The sequence below is a fragment of the Boleophthalmus pectinirostris genome, unplaced genomic scaffold (genome assembly GCF_026225935.1).
Source record: "Boleophthalmus pectinirostris isolate CB_2022bp ecotype Guang Dong unplaced genomic scaffold, ASM2622593v1 HiC_scaffold_18, whole genome shotgun sequence".
NCBI classification, from domain to species: domain Eukaryota; kingdom Metazoa; phylum Chordata; class Actinopteri; order Gobiiformes; family Gobiidae; genus Boleophthalmus; species Boleophthalmus pectinirostris.
This window is the reverse complement of record NW_026571133.1, coordinates 29,414,417-29,438,893: the sequence shown is the minus strand read 5'-3', so window position 1 is coordinate 29,438,893 and position 24,477 is coordinate 29,414,417. Positions and strand designations below refer to the sequence as shown.

At 37.2% G+C, this 24,477-nt stretch overlaps 1 protein-coding gene across 1 annotated transcript; it reads left to right on the top strand.

Moving 5' to 3' along the window:
• On the top strand, window positions 1-23,231 carry cabp7b (calcium binding protein 7b). The gene is made up of 5 exons (XM_020925345.1): window positions 1-109; window positions 21,700-21,843; window positions 21,918-22,030; window positions 22,846-22,993; window positions 23,104-23,231. Exons 1-5 carry the CDS (start codon window positions 1-3, stop codon window positions 23,229-23,231), a joined length of 642 nt encoding a protein of 213 aa, XP_020781004.1.
• Window positions 23,232-24,477: the final 1,246 nt, after the last annotated feature.

Below are 24,477 nucleotides of genomic sequence, written 5' to 3'. Positions count from 1 at the left end.
ATGCCAGTGCGTGCTGTGACCACCAGGTTCATGTACAAGGGACTTTGCACTATTCCAGATGTCCTCTCCTACCGGACCCCTGTTAACCTGCCTGAGGATGAGGTGGAAGGTCTGTATGCTTTCATTTATCTACATGCCTCTGACTTGTAAGTTTATCGTGTAGGAATGTGGTTTAGGAAGCAGATGCTGGGAAACAGCAGTCACCCCGCAGCAACTAGTTCAGGACCACGGACAGCTTCGGACACTCTATTCTTTATCTTTTCAGATATTTTATATTTCACTGCTTTTTTTAAGTTTTAATAAAAAAATAAAAAAAACAAAGTGAAAGAATTAAAACAACATATTAACTAAACTAAACTAGCTACATAAAATGTGTGATATTGAAATTGGTGTCTTCATAGTTATTACATTTTTGTTATTTTATAATGAAATGGGATTCATCCTTAATCCTTAATTGATTTATTTACTTATTTATTTATGAGAATTTTGCATTCCCCACTTTCCCATATAAAACACATTTCACTTCTCATCTACATTCATTCATGTTGCCCTCTTTGTATTCATTCTACATGTCAGAGGTGCCTTTAAGCTCCATGGGTGACACCTGTGAGAATTTATGGTCCTTGATTTCTTTCATTTGTCCTTAAGACAGTGGGAGACAATGGGAGTCAAGTGCTGGGCTGTGCAGAGTGAGAAATGTGACATATTTGACATTGAAGAAGCTAGCTGATAAATAAATACCTGTCTTCAATCTAGTGCAGATTAAAACCCATTTAAACCCATTAGGAAGATGTATTACTTTTAAATTGCTTATATTTATCCTAGCCTCTTTGATAAATGGTGTTTTCTAGTTAATTAATTGAAGTGTTGTCATTAACAGAAAGCTTTTCATTTTTGTGTACAGACAAAACCAAAACCACAAAAATTAAATTGTCCTAACTGAGGCCTTTTTGTTAAGGGATTTTGATTTCACCTGCTTTTGCCATCACAGGTGAATTAAGACCCACAAGTGGCTGCCTGCCCTTGCACCATTTGACATTGAAAATCTGCTATCTCCAAAGACTGCTTAAATTTAATTAGCAAAAAGGCAAGAATGACAATGACAGGCATAAAATTCATAGGGGGAATGGTGTTCTGTTTATCAATTGTGCACAGACAAGAATCACTGCTGCTGTATTTACAAAAACTGTGTTGCAGTGATGGCTGTCCAGGTCCATGCAAATATTCTTTCATTCAAGTTTCACATGTTTTAATTACAGCATGGTGCGAGTTCCCTTGTAGCTCAGCTCATTGTATCTCTAACCATATTTACGATCATTTTCTTGGCACACAAGTGTTGTGACTGTCTCAGTGCATCAACAATGTGCAAGTATAAGTAGTTTTATATTATTAGCACCCATGCTGAACAATATACAGCAATGTATTTCAACGTGACACAGACGGAACAGATCTATTGACTACTAAAAGATGGTTAATGCCACTATCAAAAAATGTGGTTTATGGCTCTGTTCAGCTGTCCTGGCCTGTGCTGTATTTATGCTGGAGTGAAGAGTTTCCAACACAATTCAAGATGACCACAGTATACTACAGTGTAATGATTAATTCATTAATTCATTTACCATTTAACATTTTATGAAGGAAAGAGTTGCCAGACCTGTTTGTATGTGCAGACACATTTCTCAGTGTGCACCACGTAGGCTACAGAAAGAACTTCTCCATTCAACTGCAACCGATGATTATGTGTTGAATAAACAATACATGTTAGGCAATTAACATGATTAGAAGTCAAGGCACCATTCACAATTAATCAATCATCAGTTGTTTTTACTTTAGGTTTGCCTCATGTGGTCTTTTCTCAACCCCCTTAAATTTGCACTGAGCCGTCCTTTTCAAATGAACTGCAATGCAAATTTATTTCCAAAACAAAATTGAATTGAAACTATAAAAATATACAATAATATCAATAAGATCATATTAATTCTTCTAAATGTTGTTGCTTCTTGACCAATATCACTCCAACCAAATTTACACAGCTGAAGGCCGGTTAACATGTGTGATTTAACAATGGGTAAAATGCAAGAGAATACAGCTTCACTGTCCACTGACACTGTAGCATGTGGAGGATGACATGTGGATGACATTTAGACACACTGTAGACTGCAATATTATGACTGTCTGTCTACAGAGAAGCTCGTCGGCTTAGAGCAAATACTGAATAATTGTATTTTCAATTATAAATTCCTCTTCTTTTGCTTTTTCTCAGTTTTTAATCATTGACAGTAACTTGTTAGTCACAGGCATAGACTGGCCACTTACTCTCATATTTAAGCGATCAATTTAGAATGACCAACTGAGATGGATGGGAAGTCTGGGGACATACAAAATCCACTTGTTTACTGAGATCCAGGGCAGGTTCCCTACCACTGTTATTCTTTCAGAGATACTTTGGAGGAGAAAAACATGAGAGTAAACATCAGTAAAAGATGCAACAAACCTGAACGTGGTAGGCATATTAGTTATGATAATGCCCTTAATAAATATAGGTATGGTTCCAGGTCAGTATGGTGGACATTTATATTTCAAAATCTCTGTGACATTTATGAAACTTTTATCTACTGAAGAGAGGTGTCTGGATTTAAACCCTGAGGCTTGAGACACTGTGAGGCTCATCTGACAGAAACTCTCCAAACCTGAAAACAACACAGGCAATATACTTTATGTAATGATATACTTGGACATGTTAATCTTAATTGTGTTTGTCTATAAGTACATATTCAGTCATCAGGCACAATAATGGTTATGTAATGAAGTGACACATTTAGTTGTAATTGCATGTCTTTGAATTTTTCATGGAGATGGGGGCCTGTGCAAATCACTTATTAAATGCATGTTTTAATTATAACTATTTAAATGCATAATGACTTCTGAGTGATAAATAAATAAATAAAGAAATAAATAATATATCATCAGTGCTTGAGAGTGGGGACAAAACTGTTTGTCTGTTTAACACTGAAGAAAATCTGTTTAAATCGAAGGGAGCTCTATACATGGCAGCTATTTATTTGAAATTTTTTGGAGAATTTTGAAACTTTTTGGTGTTAAATGTTTGGACTGTTAATATTTCGACTTCGACTTCGGTCTAAGTAAAAGGAATTAAGATCTACAGTCAAATTTATGTCATTCAAATTTATGTCATTCACAGAAATGTATTATTCAATAAATGTTCGTACACAAAGATATTGAACATTCTGATACTGTGGGAAGTGAATACACTGAGTGACCAGCACTCCTTGCTACAGTGTTCCACTTCTGTTATCTTTCACTGAAATATATGAATGACTAACTTCCTGCTATCATTTAAATCGGACACCTAATGGATATTTGAAAGAGTCTGATAAAGTGCTTGTAGTTTTAATGTATCTGCACTAGTTTCCAGGGGCTGGTCTTTGAGCAGATGGTAGTCTGGATAGGAAGGGTCAATGATGCTGCCCTCAGTTCGTCCTCATGTCTCCTTCCTCTCATAAAGCCTTTTAAGTATTCAAATCATGCATTGCTTCATGATGCCTCCAGATCAGACCTCTTCTCTTAAAAGTTGACAGATGTGAGCTTAATTATGTTATCATGGGGGAGAACAGTTTTGATCCATTTTATAGTTCTTGTCGCAACTTCAGCACTTGCTTCTGAGGGTTTTCCCATTCCCGTATTAAAGTTTTATGTGCCATTGTATCTGTTAGATTCTCTGAGCACTCTGTTTTATAAATGTCTGTGATATCGTGCCTTGTGTCTCCCTTTTTAATGAGTGCAGTATTAGACCACTTTTCTGAGCCAAGTTTGGACCATTACACATAAACCACTGGGAAAGCTGCTGTTTGCCATAATACATTATAAGGTTCTCGTGTGGATTGCACCATTAGGCTTATGTTGTGTTAGCAAAGTTTGTGGTTTATCTTATATGTAAAGCTATAGGGGTACATTAAAGCAATTGTTTTCATACCATTTTCTGAAGGAAACAAATTAATCTCCTTTTGTATTTGCATATTTAGTTGACATAAGCTTTTATAAAGCTTTTACCAAAGCTATTTGGGCCTTAGGTGCCAAATAGCCATGGGATGGTAGCATTGATAAATTAAAAGCTATAAAAATACCTCAACAATGGAAAACCTGCTATTTCCTTAAGCCTGCCAGATAAGACTAATTGGAGGTCTAAAATATATAATAAGCTTTAAAATTCTTTATATTTAAAGATAGATAGTGCTAGTCTCACAGTTGTCTGCTGTTCTGTGCTGATAAATGTAAACATGCAAAAACTATTCACACACAAAACATCACCCATGATCTCACTTTATTATATCGGTGTCAAAGTGTCAGTCTCACCATTTCACCAAGCCAAAACTATATATAAAGCATATAGTCTGAACCATCTGAGTGAACATGTGCTGACAAAGATAAGGCCTCGGTTTTCCGGCACCACAAAACACTGGCAGTTGGACTCTTGGAGATCTCTTCAGCTCATTCTGTCCCTCTGTGTAGCACCAACACACAACACAACAATATTTATAGATCAGCCAACAGAGAATCCCCAGACATCAGCCATTGTAGTAGAATACAGGCTCATCCACTCGGCATGCAAAGCACCCGATTTTGCACTGACAACCGCGCAGGAATCTTGGAGCTGGGTGAAATGTGTATAACAGCAGAACAAAGGTTGAACAATTGTGGCGCTTTGTAAATATGGATGCGTTGTGCGTGCATCATCTAAACATCAAATACAGTGACAGTTAGACAAATGTAATCCTCTATGTGTGCAGTGATTTGTGTGAGTGATGTGGCTCCCCTGTTGTGGCAGACTAAATACTTAGTCACAATCAGAGATCGTCCATTAGAGACAACATGTTCATTAAGAGCCATGTCCTCCCAGTCTCCTTGTCAGTCCAATGAGAGTCATATTCCCACTATATCACCCACTGAGTACACTACAGAGTCAAAATGAAAATGTGAAGGTGTCCCCATTTAAAAAATTTAAAACCAATTGATTTAAAGTCAGTATCAATAAAAAAAATGATTTGACAAAGGTTAGAAATAATTGCAAAGATTATTCTTTTCACATATATGAGATCAGAGAAATACGATTTTGTTTGTAAATGAGATCCTTCATGTTTAACACATAAACCCAGCTGAGTGCTTCTCTCAAACAGAAAATACTCTATTCCACCTTGTGATGTCATGTAGTAATACAGGAAGTGGTCCACTATGTTTTTAAACTCCATACAACATCATTTTGATTTCTGCTCTGAAATTACCAATCTCTAATTACCTAAAGTTTAAAGGTAGCTATTTACTTGAAAACTATTGCTTCATGGAACAGGACATTTTGAGCTTTCGAGATGCAGACAGACTAATAATAAAGGGTTTCTGAAACATGAGTGAATGAAACACAACTTCAGATATGTTTTTGATCAGGTAACGACAATCTACCATGGCTTAAAGCTCACACATTTTGCCTAATATAGCACCTTTAAAAACAAATCTGATTGCATGAACATTGATTCTGGCTTGATATACAACAGAAGGCGTATAGGACCAGGCTGATATCCCTCTATGGAGAGACATATCATTCTGGATGTGCCTATTACAGGAGCACATGACTTTCTAATATATACCCATCAGCCTAATTAAACAAACAGTACAATATAATGTAAAAGAAACCATGCCACTCTTATTATAGTATATGAGAGTCTATCATCATACAGGAAGTCAGCCTCAACCCTTTGGCCTATAATTGTCGAGATAGTGATCAGCCATTAAACTGAATGAAAGTTGAAGCTCATAAAATGGTATGCGTGAACAGACGTCCTATTGGTCTGACATTTTATCGCTGGAGGTGCTAAAAGTGTTCATTATCTGAGCGTGATCCCTCATAGACCTAATAATCTGCTCACAAACCTTTATCAGCTATAGCCCGTGGTTACAAAGAGCCTCTTGTTTTTCCTGTTTCACTATCTCAGACGCTGGTGTCATCATACTGCTGCTAGTGATGTAACCACATGGGAAAAGATCTTTTTAATGAAGGTACCGATAGATTTAACACATGTACGGAGTCCCCTAACCATTTTACATAACTCCTAATTAGACATATTTATTATCCTATTACATGTCCCATATTAACATAATCAGCAGTGATAGTCATTTGCGTATATCTTCGTAATAGAAGGATACAACTTTCATTTCTATCCAATTGGACTTTCTGTAAACAATTTCTCAGCTCTGGTTGGATTTTTATGCACAAATTGTAAAGCCCGGACGGTGTGCAGACATAGACAAATGACACTCTTGGCTTCTCAGATATTGGCTCATACAAGTTCACCTCCAGATTATAAAGTTGGTGTCAAGGAAAACAATATCTGTCTACAAATAAACAGGCTGACAGAGCAGAGCTAGGATAACTCACAAACACAAATCAGGTGGGGAATAAATAAAGTTAATATAACGAGATATTAAGCTGAATTTTGAGCTTTTAAACATATAACAAAAACATACCTGGAATTTTGTCATCCATGCAAATTGTGCATATTCAGTGTCCTTCCCAAGAGATCAAATCAATTTCCTTCACCCTGTGATGTCATGAAGTGTTGTCTACCTTTCTCCCTTGAACCTTCATCCTCCCTTTTTTCTCCCTGTTTCCTCCTGTGTACTGGATTCCTTCAGATCATGTCAGGATTCTAATATCAGTTAGGCCCATCATGGGAATTTCTATATGAACTTATTGTTCAATATGTAATTTTTTATAGTGTGTACTTTTTCTTTGCACTACTGAGACATGTTAGGTTATTTTTTGGTTGTAAGATTTAAGATGTAAAAGGCTGAATAAATCACTTCTCTGACTCATTACAGATGCAAACTAAATACTAAAGTGATCCATTCTGACATTTATTTATTGCATCTCGTGATTTCTCAACAGTATTGTAGATTTAGAATAGTTTTTGTGGTTTTGTGGTTCTGCTCTGGGGTTATTGTGTCAGTGGCACAAATTTCAATATTATTGATTATTGTCTATATTTATTTCAGGAATATATCACACTTCAAAAAAAATGTTCCTTGTGCAAGGCCTAATATATATAGAGGTAATTGCAACATTATAGTTTCATCCTTTTTGTAAAAAGCTTCAATTCAGGTCATATTCTCTCTAGATTTTTAAAAAGTTTAAACATGATGCAAATGTGTTCAGATCATAGACTGTGCTGTATGGACATAGCTAATCCATTAGCTGCCATGTTCCAAATAGGATGTGGACATGGGGGCGCTTCCAGCTCCAGTCGACTCCATTGACTGTTTTCAAATCTTAAAATCTTTGTATTAACCCATTCTACATGATTCTGGTGTTTTTATTTCACTATTTTGTTTGCTTTATGACTTAGCCTTGTGATGTCACATTACCTTAGTCCATGTCTTTATACAGTCTATGGTTCAAATGCAGTACAAAAAGGATGAATAATGCACATAGGATCTTTAAGAGGATTCCATTGACAGTGACTTTGGTAAGGACATTGCGTTGTTGCTTTCTTCTTCTTGGCTTTAGTTCCTGCAGAGCTCTGAAACCTCTTCATTTGCCTCCCACTGTATTAACTCTATTACCGGATCCATGCAATGTCCTGGCTGTGTTGTTGGTTGTCAAGGTGAACGGGGAGACTTGTATTCGGGAGACTGGACAATCACAGTCTGGGCCTTTTCTCAAGGGGAACCATTGTGTGTCTTCAATAGAGCACCTGTTTCCTTATTTCCTCTAACCTGTTTACTGTAAATAAGTCCAAAGTCTGGGTGGCTTCTTTTGTGAGCAATGCAATCATACTGTTGAAGCTATAGGCAGGTGAGGTACAGTATAGTAGGAAAATTTAATTGTGTAGCTGGATCAACGAAATTGAAAAAAAAAAAAAAGGTCTGTGAAGTGGCTCTGTCCTTCATCCCTGATAAAATAACTACAAAAGGCTTCTTAAGTAGTCAATAGACATTTCCCCTCACATTCAGGTAAGAGACAAAACATGTTTTACTCCAGTCCAGATTACTACTTTTGAAAATGTTAAGTCCTTTACCATAATTTAAACGAGAGAAAAATCTGAGTAACTTTACCAGTAATGTGCTTTTATCTATCTCCAGGCAAGTATGTGACACCACCAGCCAATCTTACAGAGCAGAGCTGTGCAGGGGCTCCCTAAATATTTTTATATTTATTCAATTGCTTAAAAAATACCTTGAAAAACGTAACATTCTTACTGTGAGCGGGGAACCCCTCCACAGCTCTGCTCTGTAACATTGGCTGGTGGTGTCACACTGTGAAACACTTCAGGCAAAGCAAGATCTGAAGAAGCTGCTTGGATGAGTGGCAAAACATATGTGCTCTCAAAAAACAGAATACAGTTTTCTTTTTTGGACAACTGAGGGATTATACAAACAATGACAAAGTTACATAGTGCATTTTCTAAACACAAAGTTGTTTTATTTTGTTTCTTTTATCATATATATATATTTGCCATTTTATGTGTTCAAAAATAGTTTCCTGCATGCTCCAGTGCAGTCACTCAGCTGAAAGAAAAAGTGGTAGACTCCTCCAGTGACATACACTCTGGACATGGATGCGGTCTGCCTGACAGATGTCCTACATGAGCTATCACCAGACCTGTCCTTGGAGAGAACAGATTAAGGCAATAGGGGCTGTTCGGAATATTCAAGAAGCTGTCCTCCCTGTGGAACAATGGCCACTTGTTAAGACGTCACCTCCAGATCGTCAAGAGAAGAATTGTTTTTGCCAAGCATAACAACGTTTGGACTTCTGGGAAATGTAGTTATCCACAAAGGCATATCTTCAAACACAAGTCATTCTTAGTCTGCTTCTCCAAGACATAAACCAAGAGGACGTTGGCATTCAGTGACACATCTGCATGGAAATGCACTTTGATCACAACATTTACCACTAGAAGGGAGACAGGACAAATTGGACAGAGACAAGAAGGACAAACCCAGCCAGTTGTCATCAAATCCTCCATCAAAGCCATTCATCTATCACTATCAGGAGGGAGAAAAGGAGATCAAACTCGTTTCTATGGTGAAAGGATTGGGTAGACATGTCACTACCATACCATTCCCTAAATGTGCATGTTTTTTCTAGGAGAGAGAGCATACCCATGCTTTATAATAGAGAAGGATTATGATTCTTCTTATGATTCCCATCTCCCTCAGCCATTGCCATTGTTTTTATCAATGTTTATCGGCAAAGTCTTATGTGTGGTGGATCCCTTTATTCAAAACAAGATAGCACATGCAAGTGTGCTTGATTGCTTCTGTTTTTAATTTAGTTTGAAATTATCAGATAAATCCTAGTTTGTGCATGTATATATTAGGATTGATTTTACCCACTAAACCTAGCCTTTTTGTGTCACCCTGATTGGTAGACCAAACTTAACAAGCAGTCCATGTAAATAAAAACTGTGTAGCAAAACGAAACAGCACAATATCTGGTTAGATGTTTTGCTCCAAGCATCCCTAAACACAAGCACAAAGCACTGGTGCGTAAATGTGTGACACTGCTCTGGAGGTCCTGTGTGCTTTCACACTCTTACTTTGGCCTGCAGCCACTGCTGGGGATTTCCCTCATTATTTACTGGAGGTGGAAAGTTGGTGGCATTTTTCTCATTGCTTGTCACACTTGTTTTGTACCAGCCCATGGCTGCTGCTGTGGGCACAGCTTCACAGCATGCCAGGCTCTTTTTTCATGGGTGTTTGAAGGGGCAGGGACCAGGGAACTCACATTGAAAGGTCAATGTGTTCAGTTCAGATTTAGCCTACATAAGGTCACAGATGTTCAAGTGTCTTTTGTTGTAGATACACAAAGCAAATACAAAAGTCATCCTGTAGATCTTTAAAAAATCCTTTCATTTGGGCTTTGGGATGGAGCCAACATCTAAGCAGATATTGAATGAATAAAGGCCTGAGGTGTCCAACCCCTACCAACTGTAAGACCACTAAGTTTAAACAACAGCTGGGGAAAAAAATTAGGCCAAATTGTTTGTTTATATTCCAGGGAAATAGTATGTAGCTTTGCAGACAGGCTTTAACCCTCCATGAAATTATTCACTATCTCATTTTTCTCATACAACAAAAATCCAATTAAAATATTTTTTCTGCTCCAACATGTAGTTTCATTTAAAGTTATTATTTAATATACAACAATTAAATCAGTAGTAGAAGACAATGGCAAGAGCATTTTTGTCCATTACATCACATTTTAGCATTCAGGTTTCAAAACACAACACCTATTACTATTACTGTGTTTGATAATCTGACAAAGCCTTGTTATTTATATAAAAATAATGTACTGAATTGTGAATGGAAGGAGAATATTTAGACAGAGTATTGACTGTTATACTGAAACATTGGCTCTGATATGAGTACAGTACAAATGTGACATTACCAATGAAAAGCTTTGCCACTTGATTGAGTCAAATGCTCTCTTTGGTCACAACTCACAAGTATGTCAGTGGTAATGAGGATTCTGACAGTCTGTGGAAGAACAGCTACCACGAAGCTGCTTAGAGAGGGAAACAACAAATGGAAACAAACCAGAATAAGCCGTTTGTCTGGATTTTGATAGATTTGAGAGTGCAGTGTACCGAGACCACAAGATAAGAGACAAGACTGAGACATGTGAGGGTCGAGATCAAGATCCCTCTCAATATAATGCATCTGGAGACAAATACAGCCTGTTACGCTTTATCTTCTAATTAACCCCAGTCTTCTAATTAGTATGCAATGGAAAAGAGTACTTATTTCGGAACAAACATTTTGGTAGTAACATCCTTTTATTGACTTCCCTACAGCACACAAAAATTACCCGAAAATGCAGTGATCCATAACGTTAAAAATAGCAGCCCTTTAATGAATTGTTTGACAAAATCAGAAAAAGTTTAACGCTGTATGTCTTTGCCCAATAACAAGTCATAATATAAAGAGGATAAATGTTACTCATGTAGACACAGAGACCACTGACCATGTAACACCAAAGAGCCACAGTCTATTAAATATTAAAATTGTTGAAATAAACAAGTCTGGGGAATCTATTTCGGATTCATGAAAAGCAACCTTTATAAGCACCATCTTAGATCAGATAACAGCAAATCAGATTCCATTCTCATTCCTATCATGTATTATTATGGAGTCAGGGGCTGCTATTGTCCACAGAGCGCAATGACCGAGCTACACAGGTTTAGAGCCCGACCGATATGGATTTTGTTGTGGCCGATATGAAACCGATATAATGTTAGTTGGAGCTGCCGATAGCCGATATAATCACCGATATATTTAGTGATGTAAAAATTCACTGTAAATCTTGAATTGATTAAAAAACTTAGGTTTGGCTCTAGTGGATTCTAAATTGGGTTTATTTAGGCAACATTTATTTGTTATTTACATCATATTTACATACAGTAGATTGGGCTAATGGCATTTTTGCATCACATTCTAGCTACTAGTGATGGGTATTCCAGGTTGGTTTTTTTTTGGAGAACCGGCTCTTTTGGCTCGGCTCACTAAAGCAGCTGGCTCTTTCGGCTCCCAAGTGACTCTTGAGATTGTTTTGTTGCAAGCAGGACTAAACCAGAACTGAACCAGGACTGAGTGTCGGGACTCGGTTTCTATCTCTCTCCTTCACTCGAGCCCAAGATTAGTCCTGGTTTATTCATTTTATGCTGAACTGCAGCCAAATATGTACTTTTTTTTTATCCTATGCACACGCAGATTTCTGAAAGTTTCGTTTTCAGCCGCTGCTGCTGTCAAACTACGGGTCTACATGCGACATGAAGAGAAAAAGTGAGAAAAAGGGAAAACACGGCTCCCAATAAGAAGCAGGCTCCCGCTGTTCGCTCTAAGAGCCGCTTCGATCGCGACCGACCCATAACTCCTAGCTAGTAAAGAAACTATCGCTATTAGCCTTTAGCCGTAAATGCTGCGCACCGCGGTAATTAATTATATGCATAAATGTGGATCATTCACACGTCTATTCACAGCTCATTTACATATCAATGCAGGTCCAGTAGCAAATATACGGCCAATATAGTCACTTTACAATAGACCATTAGAAAACAGCCTGTTTATGTGCGGGAGCTACAGCAGCTAACCGCTAACAAAACCTAAACTAGCTTCAAAGTCGATGTATTTCCAACACTCACCGCTCACACAGGCTCCTCCTCACATCACAAGTCTGCACTAATAAATGTCCTTTTAATCCAGACTCAAACCGATTGTCCGAAAAAGAATATAATCTCAATGTTGCGCACCGCTGCGGGTGTAAACAAACACACGAGAGTGAAGTGACGTCACTCTGGTGGTGTGTTCAGGGACAATACGGACACAGACAAATTACACCGCAGATATATACTGATGCGGAGCCACATATTAGGACATTTATCTGTCTGTAAATTGGATTAAATGAACATAATGTAGAGAGTCTAAGCTTTATAACGAGGTATAACATGCCCACGTGAAATATCGGCCCACATCAGCAAGCATATCGGCCGATAGCCGATATGTCTCCAGGTGCCCATATTGGCCGATAATATCGGCCAGCTGATATATCGGTCGGGCTCTACACAGGTTACTTACTCTTCTAGTCAGTTGTTATATCACAGTTTAGAAACATGGCAAACTTAAATATAAGTTTCTGGTAAAGTCTTTAGCTACTATGAATCAAGCAGTTAAAGGTGTTATATTACACATTGACTCTTGTGAGCTGTAGGACATGTTAGAATACTGTTACCTAATCAAAAATGTACCTCCAGTTGTGTTTTATTTCATTCACATATGTTAATCTGTTTCTGTCTACATTTCCAAAGCTCAAAATGCTCGGTTCCACTTTAGTTTTCTAGTTAACAGCTATTTTTTTCCTTTAGTTCAATAGAGATTGGAAATTGGAAATTGGAAAGAAGACTTCAGGTTAAATATGTAGTGTGTGTGTGTTCATGTGTCTATGAAACAAAACACAACTCCAGGTATGTTTGTGATGAGAGAACAACATTATAACATAGATCAGAAAATAGTGTAATATAGGGCCTTCAAGGCATATGGCTTAAAGGTTTACAATTATTTTTGAGATTGGCCATTATATTGAAAATTTAAAACTGCATTGGCTAATTTTGAAACCACAAATGGAGGAGGTATTCAAATCTATCTACATAAGGGCCCGGTCAAGCAGAAGTATACAGCAAGGTCAAAAATTCAAGTTAATGCATCTGATATAAAAATGTGTTCAACAGATAGCATATGTACTCTAGTTTATGAAACTGTTTACCTTTTTTCTGTATCATTTTTGGTTCTAAAGTTACATACGTTTTAAACAGACCATGTATGAAACACAGAACAAAAATTATATCCCAAATTTCAAAGACCTGCAAATCATGTAAATAAATTGATGTATTTCATCATATCTTGTGTTATTTAATCTTTGAACTGTTGATGAAGGTACATGATTTTTTTTTTTAAGTATTTAAAATGAAAATTTTTTCTTGGAAGGACTGACATATTTTATAGAAATAGTTTCCCTTCATTTTGAAGTAATATTAAAGTATTTGGAACAAAAAAGCTGACAAATTATGCAAAATCATGCACCTTCTACTTGCTTGCACAATTTTCCCTCTGTTACCATTAATAAAAATTCTTATTACTCAAAAAGTAAGAGATTTTTCAACCTAATCTTGTACCATATGGTAGAAAACTATATTAAGCAAATATTCAAACCAGTTTGTTAAGGATATGTAAGTGAGAACCAGTAGTTATCACTGTTTGTATTTATTGCCCAAAAAGTGCTGCATATTTCATTCCCTCCGTTACCGACATGGGTTTTAAAAAATTTTTGTCAACAACTTGAAAGAATATCACAGGGTTAACTTTACCCTGTTGGAGAGTGTTAACTCTTTCCTACATTCTAATACCTTACTTATTTCAATAGTCCCTCTAGTTTCTGAATAAGAGCTATTTGAATGTAAAAAATCTGCCCCTGTTTCCCTCCGTTACTGCTTGACCAGACCCATAACTGTTAAAATCACTACTGTTCTTAGGCATTATTTTAAGCATGAGCAAGGCTTTAGAACAGCTCCTTTCATATGGTGAAGTAAACGCTCAGTCAATCTGCAATCAACATTTGGATCTTTCTTTTTCAAGTTAGCAAGTGCCTTTAGTTTGAGAAAAAACAATCTAAACATGGTTTTTGTGTTAAACCTGTGTGAATGAAACAAAACACAAATACAGGTATGTTTTTGAGGAGGAAACTTGTAGCACACACATTGAAAAAAAGCATGAAACTCAAATATTTTTATATTTACTTTACAATCTGTTGTAATTATTTTTGGAAGTTGCCACAATAGGCTGTATACAAATATTATAATAATTCACCTGTGCTCTTCATACTTACACAGTCTCTTGCACTTTGGACCAGCACATGCATTTTATATTTAGATCTTGGGGCCAATTAAAAAGCAATAAGACAAAATTTATCACAATATTGATATTTGGCAATAAATCACTTGTGATGGCTTATATGACAGTATTTTAATGAACAGTCTTTTACATACTTGATTAAATACTCATGACTAAAACTCAAACAAGGTGTTAACAACTCAAAAAATGAGTTGTTAACACCTTGCTGATGAGGCTGTATGCTGTTAGCCAGGCTGGTACCACCTAGTGCCTCCGCTCAATTTAATTTCTCTCCAGTGACTAGGTCAGGAATTGGAATACAGTAGATGGTTTGCAAGAACCCCGGAAGTTGTAGACCGGGCACTGGCCAATCAGCAGTGAGCTGTGAAGCTATGACATCAAACTCAAGCGCCTGTCTGGGTCCCTTTTGTGGTAAAGCACAACAGTAACAAAGCGGTGGGGATGGATGTAGATGAAGCCATACATTCTGTGCTGGCAACAATTCCCTAGATTGAAGATTTAAAGCCGGAACAAAGAGAATGTTTGGTGAATTTTAACAAGGGGAAAGATGTTATTGCTCTTCTTCCTACGGGATTTGGGGAAAGCTTAATATACCAGTTAGCCCCGTTAGCGGTGCATTACATACGTCATGACCAAATAGCAGTGATTGGTTTAAAAAAAAAAAGCCCGACTACTGTCAAGCAAATGAATCCTAATGCTGCGAGGTCAGATGGTTTCCATGAAGTGAAACCGTCTGATGAATCAGGCTAGTATGCTGCAGGGACAATGGAGAATTAATGATAAACCTTGTGCAGTTTACATGAATGCCAGGCTGTTTTGTTCTGGCTATAGACCTTGAGTTTATAGTAGACTATGGAGACCCTTACAACAGTTCCTCTCAAGGACATCATGTGGAAGTAGGAAGGAGAGATGGAATAAAGAATAAGGGTAAAGTAGCTGTTGTGTGTTTAAAGGTGCATTATGTAACTTTTTGGTTGGGGGTCCATCATCTGCTTGTTTCTATGAATATGTCGTTGCTCTGCCTGGAATGCTTCACTGCACTGTTAACCCGAATAAGTTACCAGAACTCAAAAAAATTGAGGCAATCGATTGCCTCAGTTATTTTAAGGAAAGGCTGAAAGGCTTGTTGCTTGTACCTTTTGATAACAGCTGAATTAAAAGTGCTCATTTAGCTCAGCTCAGATATTTGCAGTTAATATGACTCATAGTTTTCTGTTAAGGCAACTCACTTATTTTCATTTATTATGACTTAAAACTGGGAGTTCAAACCACTGGAATAATTTATTTAATTTCTAGTTTTGTTTGTAGTTCATGATTTTGATTGTACACACAATCCAGTATCCAGTTGCTAAGTATCTACATCCACCCATCCATCCATTTTCTTCCGCTTATCCGGGGCCGGGTCGCAGGGGCAGCAGTCTAAGCAGGGACTCCCAGATTTCCTTCACCCCAGACATGTCCTCCAGCTCCTCCAGGGGGACCCCAAGGCATTCCCAGGCCAGCAGAGAGACATAGTCCCTCCAGCGTGTCCTGGATCTTCAAGGGGCCTCCTCCTGATGGGACATGCCTGGAACACCTCCTGAGGGAGGCACCCAGGAGGCATCCAGAACAGATGCCCGAGCCACCTCAGGTGGCTCCTCTCAACGTGGAGGAGCAGCAGCTCTACTCCGAGCTCCTCCTGTGTGACTGAGCTCCTCACCCTGCCCAGCCACTCTGTGGAGGAAACTCATTTCAACCACTTGTCTTTTCGGTCAAGGAATAAAGGGTAGGCATAATAAGCTTTAAGCTTCAGCCTGCACCTTTTCGGTCTGTATATGTTAAATATGACTGTTTATGAACTAATGTCAAAATATACCTGTGACCAAAATAAATAAAAAAAAAATAAATAAATAAAAAATAAATTTACACACATTATAGTATATATATTATGCACATATTATATTTACATAGACACATCATAGTATACACACACGTTCCCCATGTGAAAATCAGGGGATTTACTAATCTAATCAATCTAATCAACATTATATAATATGTATCTAGTTTAATAATACATACATACTTACATACGTTACAAATTATAGTATACACATAGTACATTATACACACATTACATAGTATTTTTTAATTACTTAATTCTACTAAGTTGTAGAGCCCGACCGATATATCGGTTGGCCGATATTATCGGCTGATATGGGCAACTTTAGGTGGCCGATATGCTTGCTGATAGGGGCCGATATTTCACGTGGGCATGTTATACCACGTTATAAAGCTTAGACTCTCTACATTCTGTTTATTTAATCCAATTTACAGACAGATAAATGTCCTAATATGTGGCTCCACATCAGTATTTATCTACGGAGTCATTTGTCTGTGTGTCCGTACTGTCCCTGAACACACCACAGAGTCGCGTCACTCACATGTGTTTGTTTAGACCTGCAGACACAGATCCAAACACTGAGATTATATTCTTTTTACGGACAATCGGTTTGAGTCTGGATTAAAAGGACATTTATTAGTGCAGACTTGTGATGTGAGGAGGAGCCTGTATGAGCGGTGAGAGGTGGAAATATGTCGACTCTGAAGCTAGTTTTTGTCATTTGTTATGGGTTAGCTGCTGTAGCTCCCGCACATAAACAGACTGTTTTCTATTGGTCTGTTCTAAAGTGACTATATTGGCCATATATTTGCTACTGGACCTGCACTGATATGTAAATGAGCTGTGAACAGACCTGTGAATTATGACATTTGCGCATATAATTAATTACCGCGGCGCGCACGTATTTACGGCTAAAGGCTAATAGCGCTACTTTCTTTACTAGTTATGGGTCCGTCGCGAACGAAATGACTCTTAGAACCGGCTCTCTAAAGGGAACGACGGGAGCCTGATCCTTATTGGGAGCCGTGTTTTCTCTTTCTCTCACTTTTTTTTCTCTTCACGCCGCGTGATTCGTGGTTTGACAGCGGCAGCGGCTAAAAACGAAACTTTGAGAAATTTGCGTGTACGTAGGATTAAAAAAAAAAAAAAAAAAAAAAAAAAAAACCGAGCATATTTGACTGTAGTTTAGCATAAAATAAATAAGTCCCGGTTTAGTCCTTTTTCAGTCCTGGTTTAGACCTGGTTCAGTCCTGATTCAGTCCTGCTTTAGACGTGCTTTAGTCCTGCTTGCAACAAAACAATCTGAAGAGCCACTTGGGAGCCAAAAGAACCAGCAGCTTTTAGTGAGCCGAGCCAAAAGAGCCGGTTCTCTAAAAAGAACTGGAATACCCATCACTAGTGTCTAGAATGTGATGCAAAAATGCCATTAAGCCAACCTACTGTCTGTAAATATGATGTAAAGAGGCAGAATAACAATAAATGTTGCCTAAATAAACCCAATTTAAAATCCACCAGAGCCAAACCTAAGTTTTTTAAACAATTCAACATTTACAGTGAATTTTTACATCACTAAATATATCGGCGATTATATCGGCTATCGGCAGCGCCAACTCCCATTATATCGGTTTCATATCGGCCACAGCAAAATCCATATCGGTCGGGCTCTACTAAGCTGTATCTCATCTATGCTTTTACCCACAATAGTTCCCCTCAAAAAAAAAAATTTAAAAAAAAGGTAAAGTTTAGTTAAAGTTACTCAAAAAGAAGAGCATGTTACAGTAACTTAACATAATTAAGTTAGTAGCACTATCTCTAAAACTTTGAGTATACACATCTTAATTGTGACCTTAACTTAAATAGTTTGAGCGTTTGGGTTTACAGTGTATTAAACGGCTCTACCCGACAGCTCTACATTACAGGTTGTTTTGTAGATTGAAAACACCTTGTTGAAAAACAGGCATTCTTACTATGAGCAAAGTTGTCTCTCTAAAGATTTGACCTGTAACATGGTCTTGTTTAGTCTCAGTGAAGATAGAAAAGTTTAATACCATATTATAATAACAATTAGAGAAAAGCAGACTCTCCACCACAAAAGTTACACAATGCACTTTTAAATTAAATAGCACATTATGTGGCTTTTGTATAATGCTTGTACTGATTTTGAATTAAAACTATAGAATAACAAATTAATAATTCCACTAAGATGTTCAAATTTTTTTTCTGTACTGATTCTTATTTTTACACATATAACATAATGATATCTCATCTGGTGAAAAAAAATTTAACTGAAGAAATTACATATCAAATTAATTAAAGTCAAATTACGACATGTTTGAAAGAAACAAAACATGTACGAAGTAAGAGTTTACTAATTACTTAACATTGTTATTAATGTTTAATATTTCAAGGTCTCAAAGTCCCTATTCTTCATCAGTTGGATTTTATGAAGAGCAATAATTCAATCATATTATGTTTTCAAGTTTTCAAGTTCATGGTTAATTGGTAATTCCAGGATTGGAATTACCCAAATCAATCTAGTGAAGGTGCATGGAGAACTTCCTGTATTACCATAAGACATCATGTTTATAACTCGTGGATGCATATGTATCTCAGTATTCTTTTCTATGTTACAAAACCATCAGCAGTCCCACCTCTGTGCACCTCGCTTTGTAGATTTATAGCATCAAAGGTCACAACATTGACTCCAGCACTCCAAAGTCAAGTTGCTCTGTAATTTGAACAAATAATACAGTGTCACACAGGTCAAGGTTCCTGCTCAGAGCTGTGTGCCCACTCCCATGACTGCCAATGCAGACCATCACTCCTTAAGTTGCTCATTGGACTACACCATGATGGATGAGAGCTGCTGTCCTGTTGTGGCTTTGCATGTAAATAGCAGATGGCATTGCACTCTGTCCTACACACGCATGCTGATTAGATGTGTTAGGATGTGCCATGGGGTTAGATACATGTTTTGATGCATAAGATGAAATGACATACTAGTATATACAGGAAAGATGGAGGTTTGCTTATTACTATATTACACAAAACTGATTCTTGTGAGCTTTAAGCCATGTTATAATTTTGTTACCTCATCAAAAACATAACTGGAGTTGTGCTTTGTTTCATTTACATATGTTTGAGTTATCCTGCATTATTACACTGTCTACATCTCCAAAGCTCAAAATGCTCTGGTCCACCTTGTGATGTCGTGTAGTGGTAGTTTTCAAGTTAACAGCTACTTTGTACTATTAGTACAGTAGGGATTGGCAATTCCAGTGCTGAAATTATTCAAATGATTCTAGTGAGGGTGTATGAAGGCTAAAACACAGTGGAGAACCTCCTGTATTAGTACATGACATCACAAGGGGGGCGTGGATCAAATAGAACTCAGCCTACATATGCAAGCTTTGTGTGTTAAACATGTTTGAAAGAAACAAAACATGTATGTTTTTGATGAGGAAACATATTAACATGAATCATAAAAAAGTCTTAATATGGACCCTTTAACATCGTTGTAACCATATCATATTTCTTGTTTTATTGTCTTGTGAATTGTTTTTATTGTAACCATAAATATAATTTTATTGTAACCATTTTAAACCTTGTTCATCAGTTTGAATTAATCTTAAACTGATTTATTTTACACATGATGTTTCCATTAGAGTTGTTTTTTATGCTTTTATATCTTTAGCTCCTCCTGTGTAAATTATGGTTTGACTCACCTGGGAGCACCTGAGGCTAAGTGAATGGTCTTGTGCTTGTATTTGAGATCTACATCAAAAAGAGCAGCAGAGGTTTGAGCAGCTTTGATGTGCAACTGCTGTTTTTATCACTTCAAACAGAATATTGAGATGTTCCACAGAGGAAAGGTGCCAAATGTCTCTGTTTATGGATTACTCACTTCGACTTGTGGTTAATTAAAAACATATAAATATGCTTAGAGGGTGGGGCTTCCTCATAACACTGTGTAATCCAACAGGTGTAATCCGGAGCGTATTACATCCATTAGAACTAATGTTTGTTCAGGACATTTGTAACCATACTGGAATGATCTTAATTCCAAACTCATTCTACATAGCACATTTTATAAACAAAAACAGTGCAAAAACAAAGTGCTGCACTATTCTAAATAAATATTTTTTCTATCTTTTAAGCTTTTATTTTTTTTTTTTTTACAGTCTACCTTTCTATTCTGTTTTTGTAGATTCTATTTATTGTAGATAAACAACATAGCCCTGTATTTTAAAGTGCTATAATTCATTTCTTAGAAGACATTTTCACCAAGTGGACTGAGTGTCTCATCCATTAATGTGCAGTCATCATGCAGTTAGCTAATTCTATTTTAGTAAACTCTATCTCATCCCATTGATAATTGATATGTATTTAACATAACTTAAAGGGAATATGACTACATTTGACTTTGGAAGGTGTCTTTGAATTAGACTCCAGACATGTGCAGACTGTGGCAATGAGGCTCAAGCCCCTCCCCTTTTTGCCCCGTGCCCTCAAGTGCTTTTTTCTGTCTTGTATTTTTTACATATATTACCAAAATCTGACCAAAAGAGCTGACATACCTGTGTTCTGTTTATTTAGTGTTCTAAATGGCTTTACAACAAACAAAAAGACTAGTACTATTGGTAAAAGCTTAACGTTTTAGTCCCCTCAATAACAAACCTAACAGGTTTGACGATGCACTCCTCATTTTGAGCTGAACCCCTGACTCCCTCTGCACGGGCCTGTTTGACTCATACTATTGTGCGTACATGACTCAACTAAAATTGATCAGCTTCCAAAATGTCTAGACAACTCAAATAGACCCCACGAAACAATGCAGTCTTCTCAAATGTGAAAGTTTGCCATCTTTGTTCCAGTCCTCAAAAAGCCAGGGATAACATGGGCTTACTGTGGCCCTGACGTCTGTGTCTAAGTTATTTGAGCACCTGATACTGTGCTTAGGCCTGTCATAATAAAACAAGAAAATATAGACCAAAAACAATAACACTGAAACAAATTCATAGCATTGACACAATACCCCTGAAGCAGGATTACAAAAAAAGATGAAATAAATAACTAGTAGAATAAAAATACTTAATAGCTAGTTGTAATGAGTTGTATGTTAGTTAATGAGTATGAGTTGATAGTTAGATAATGATAGTTCTATCTGTCATTTATTAAACAATAAGTTAAAATAATGCGCACATACCACATTGTTCAATGACAATAACGCTTTTTTACAATAACTATTTATTAATTTATTTTAGCTTATAGTGTTATCTATTTCTTTATTATGCTATCCTTACATTTAGCATTGAACTTTTCTCTTCCCTTTCTTTGAACAGAGATTCGCGAAGCTTTCAAGGTATTTGACCGAGATGGGAATGGCTTTATCTCTAAGCAGGAGCTGGGGATGGCCATGCGATCGCTGGGTTACATGCCCAATGAGGTGGAGCTGGAGGTCATTATACAGCGACTCGACATGGATGGTACCTTATCAAGTATTGACTAAGTTACTTCTAGTAGGCTGCCTGTCAAGTTTAAACTCTGTGTGCTTATTTAGGGGATGGTCAGGTGGGCTTTGAAGAATTCGTCACATTGCTCGGTCCTAAACTGTCTGCTGCTGGAATGCCTGATAAATTTCACGGTGCAGATTTTGATTCCGTCTTCTGGAAGGTAACCCACCAGCTGAAGGCCTAATTATGTCTTTTTTAAAGACATAATTCTATTATTGTCTATTATTTTCATTTCAAGATATTACTAGAGGGACATTTCATGATTGCAATGAGCCATCTATTTTAATTAAAAATAAAATAAACAATACAATCCCTTAAAGACATATAGTTATTTGAGTATTATTAGAAAAGGTCTGAAATCAACAAAAACCTTTTTTGTGAAGATTTTTCAAATATGCATTTCTGTTTCCAGTAAACAGCATGCAGCTTCATTCAAGTTATTGGCCCAGATGTTTGCTCAGATAGTTCACACTTAACACAGACATTAAGTAGGTACACTTCATTGTCACTGTAGGGAAATTTATCAGTTGACTCATCTTTCGGTGTCATTGGGGCATCTCCTCAGGAGCAGTAGGCAGTCCCGTGCCTGGGAACCCATCTCCATGATCTTGTTGCAAGGCTTGGTCAGGACTATCTGAGCTGGAGGATTTGACCAAGCTTGCATATTTTGGGCAGATGGGGGAAACCTTAGTCCCTAGAGGAAACCCACTTAGACTGAGAAAGAACATGTAAACTCCACACAGAATGGCCTGGTCGACAGAGGGATCGAACCTTTTTACTGTGAAGAGAGTGCTGAGCTGAGTGCTAACCACTCAGCCACCGTGCTGCCTATGTATATTTGTTTATTATGGTTGTCTTGAGGAACTAGTTAATACTTCTGTTTTTCCAGGGATGATTGATTCCAGGAAAAAAATGTTCTACTGTCATTCTAATTTTTTATTTTCGTGAACTTCTATTTGTGCCTTGGATCTTCAGTGTGACATGCAGAAATTGACAGTGGATGAGCTGAAGAGGCTGCTATATGACACGTTTCGAGACCACCTCACTATGAAAGACATTGAACACATCATTATGACAGAGGAGAACCACCTCAACAGTCCCGAGAGTCATGTAGACATTGACAGTAAGTTTTATATTCATTATATTCATGTTCATATATATATATATATATATATATATATATATGTTTGTCCTACTCTTACTCTGCTAACATCGACTTAAATGTGTCCCCAGCTAGTCCTACGCAGCAGGAGAAACACACATGCGTGCGCAAAAGTCTGATTTGTGCCTTCGCTATTGCATTCATCATCAGTGTCATGCTTATTGCAGCCAATCAGATGCTCCGCCGAGGGATGAAGTGAGGACACATGCACATGTTTTTATGGACTTTTATGACAACAAAAGCAGTTTGAAGAAGCAACATCATTTCTGCTTTCCCCAACAAATTCAAGATGTCATGTGTTCGGAACAATAAATGTCTTTATCATGAAATGTAAACTGAAATGTTTAAGGGCAGGAGAGCAACCGATCTACACACAAGTAGTTTTTAGCATTAACTGTGAAATAGTTAAAGATATAACCAATATGGTATTATTACTATAAGGACCATTGGAAAATAATATTTGGTCCATTATGTAGCTTTTTTGAACAAGGAGCAGTTGGATGGAGAGGACTTCCTCTATACTTATTAGACCCTTTGCAAAACAACAACAACCACAAAATAATCTTTGTCCTATAACTCTCATAGATAAGATATATTGCCAACAGTTTGTTATTTAATCTGGGACAAAAATTGTACATTTTTATTTGCCAAACTTTTGTGAACAGAATGTTTAATGTTGCATGCTCAGGCTCAATGACTTAAGTCATCATATAAAGCTTTACTCCTGACAGTAGTAAAAAAGGAAATAATGTGAACACTGGTAGTGTACAGACACTGTGAAACTTGTCTGTGCTTTATGTGCATTTCATATTTTACACAGACAATACAAAATTAAATGTGCTGTAGGTTTAGACTGAAGAAAACATCAGCCTCCAAAGACATGACCGGAAACTCTGCTGAGACCAGCCGTGTGTATGCAAATGTACTATAGCCTGTCTGACAAAAATACATACATCTTTGGGTCATCACAAACATGACAGGCTGCCTCTGTGTGCAAACAGCATCTGCAGCAGCCTCCAGATAAAGCACTAAACACTGACAAGTATTGAATAGCCCTGTGTGTGTCTGTACAAGCCTCAGTGACAGCTGTGAATAAACAAACCCAGGATAGTAGAAAAACTAGATCTTAAATGTAGTGTTTGTGGCTTACAGGTGGAGGATGTACCATTCCACAACAAAGATGCATGTCACAGTTTTGAAATTAACGTATGTTGAAATTAATTCTGATATACTACGTGTTCAAACAATATGCAATTTGCATAGTCAGCGTTGTAAGAAACCTCATATTTTGGTTGCAGTGTTACAATGTTCTTTATTTTATGTCATAATCTAAGATGGAGGGCAGGGGCCTCAACAACTCAATAGTGACCAACATTTTAAAAGAAATATTCAAATATAACAAATTTCTTTGTGACTGGTTACCAACAAAATTGCCATTAGGTGGC

Coding starts and splice junctions, on each gene's coding strand:
- cabp7b (XM_020925345.1), top strand. CDS start 1: ATGCCAGTGCGTGCTGTGACCACCAGGTTCATGTACAAGGGACTTTGC. Junction 110..21,699: donor GCCTGAGGATGAGGTGGAAG/GTCTGTATGCTT, acceptor TTCTTTGAACAG/AGATTCGCGAAGCTTTCAAG. Junction 22,994..23,103: donor GAGTCATGTAGACATTGACA/GTAAGTTTTATA, acceptor ATGTGTCCCCAG/CTAGTCCTACGCAGCAGGAG.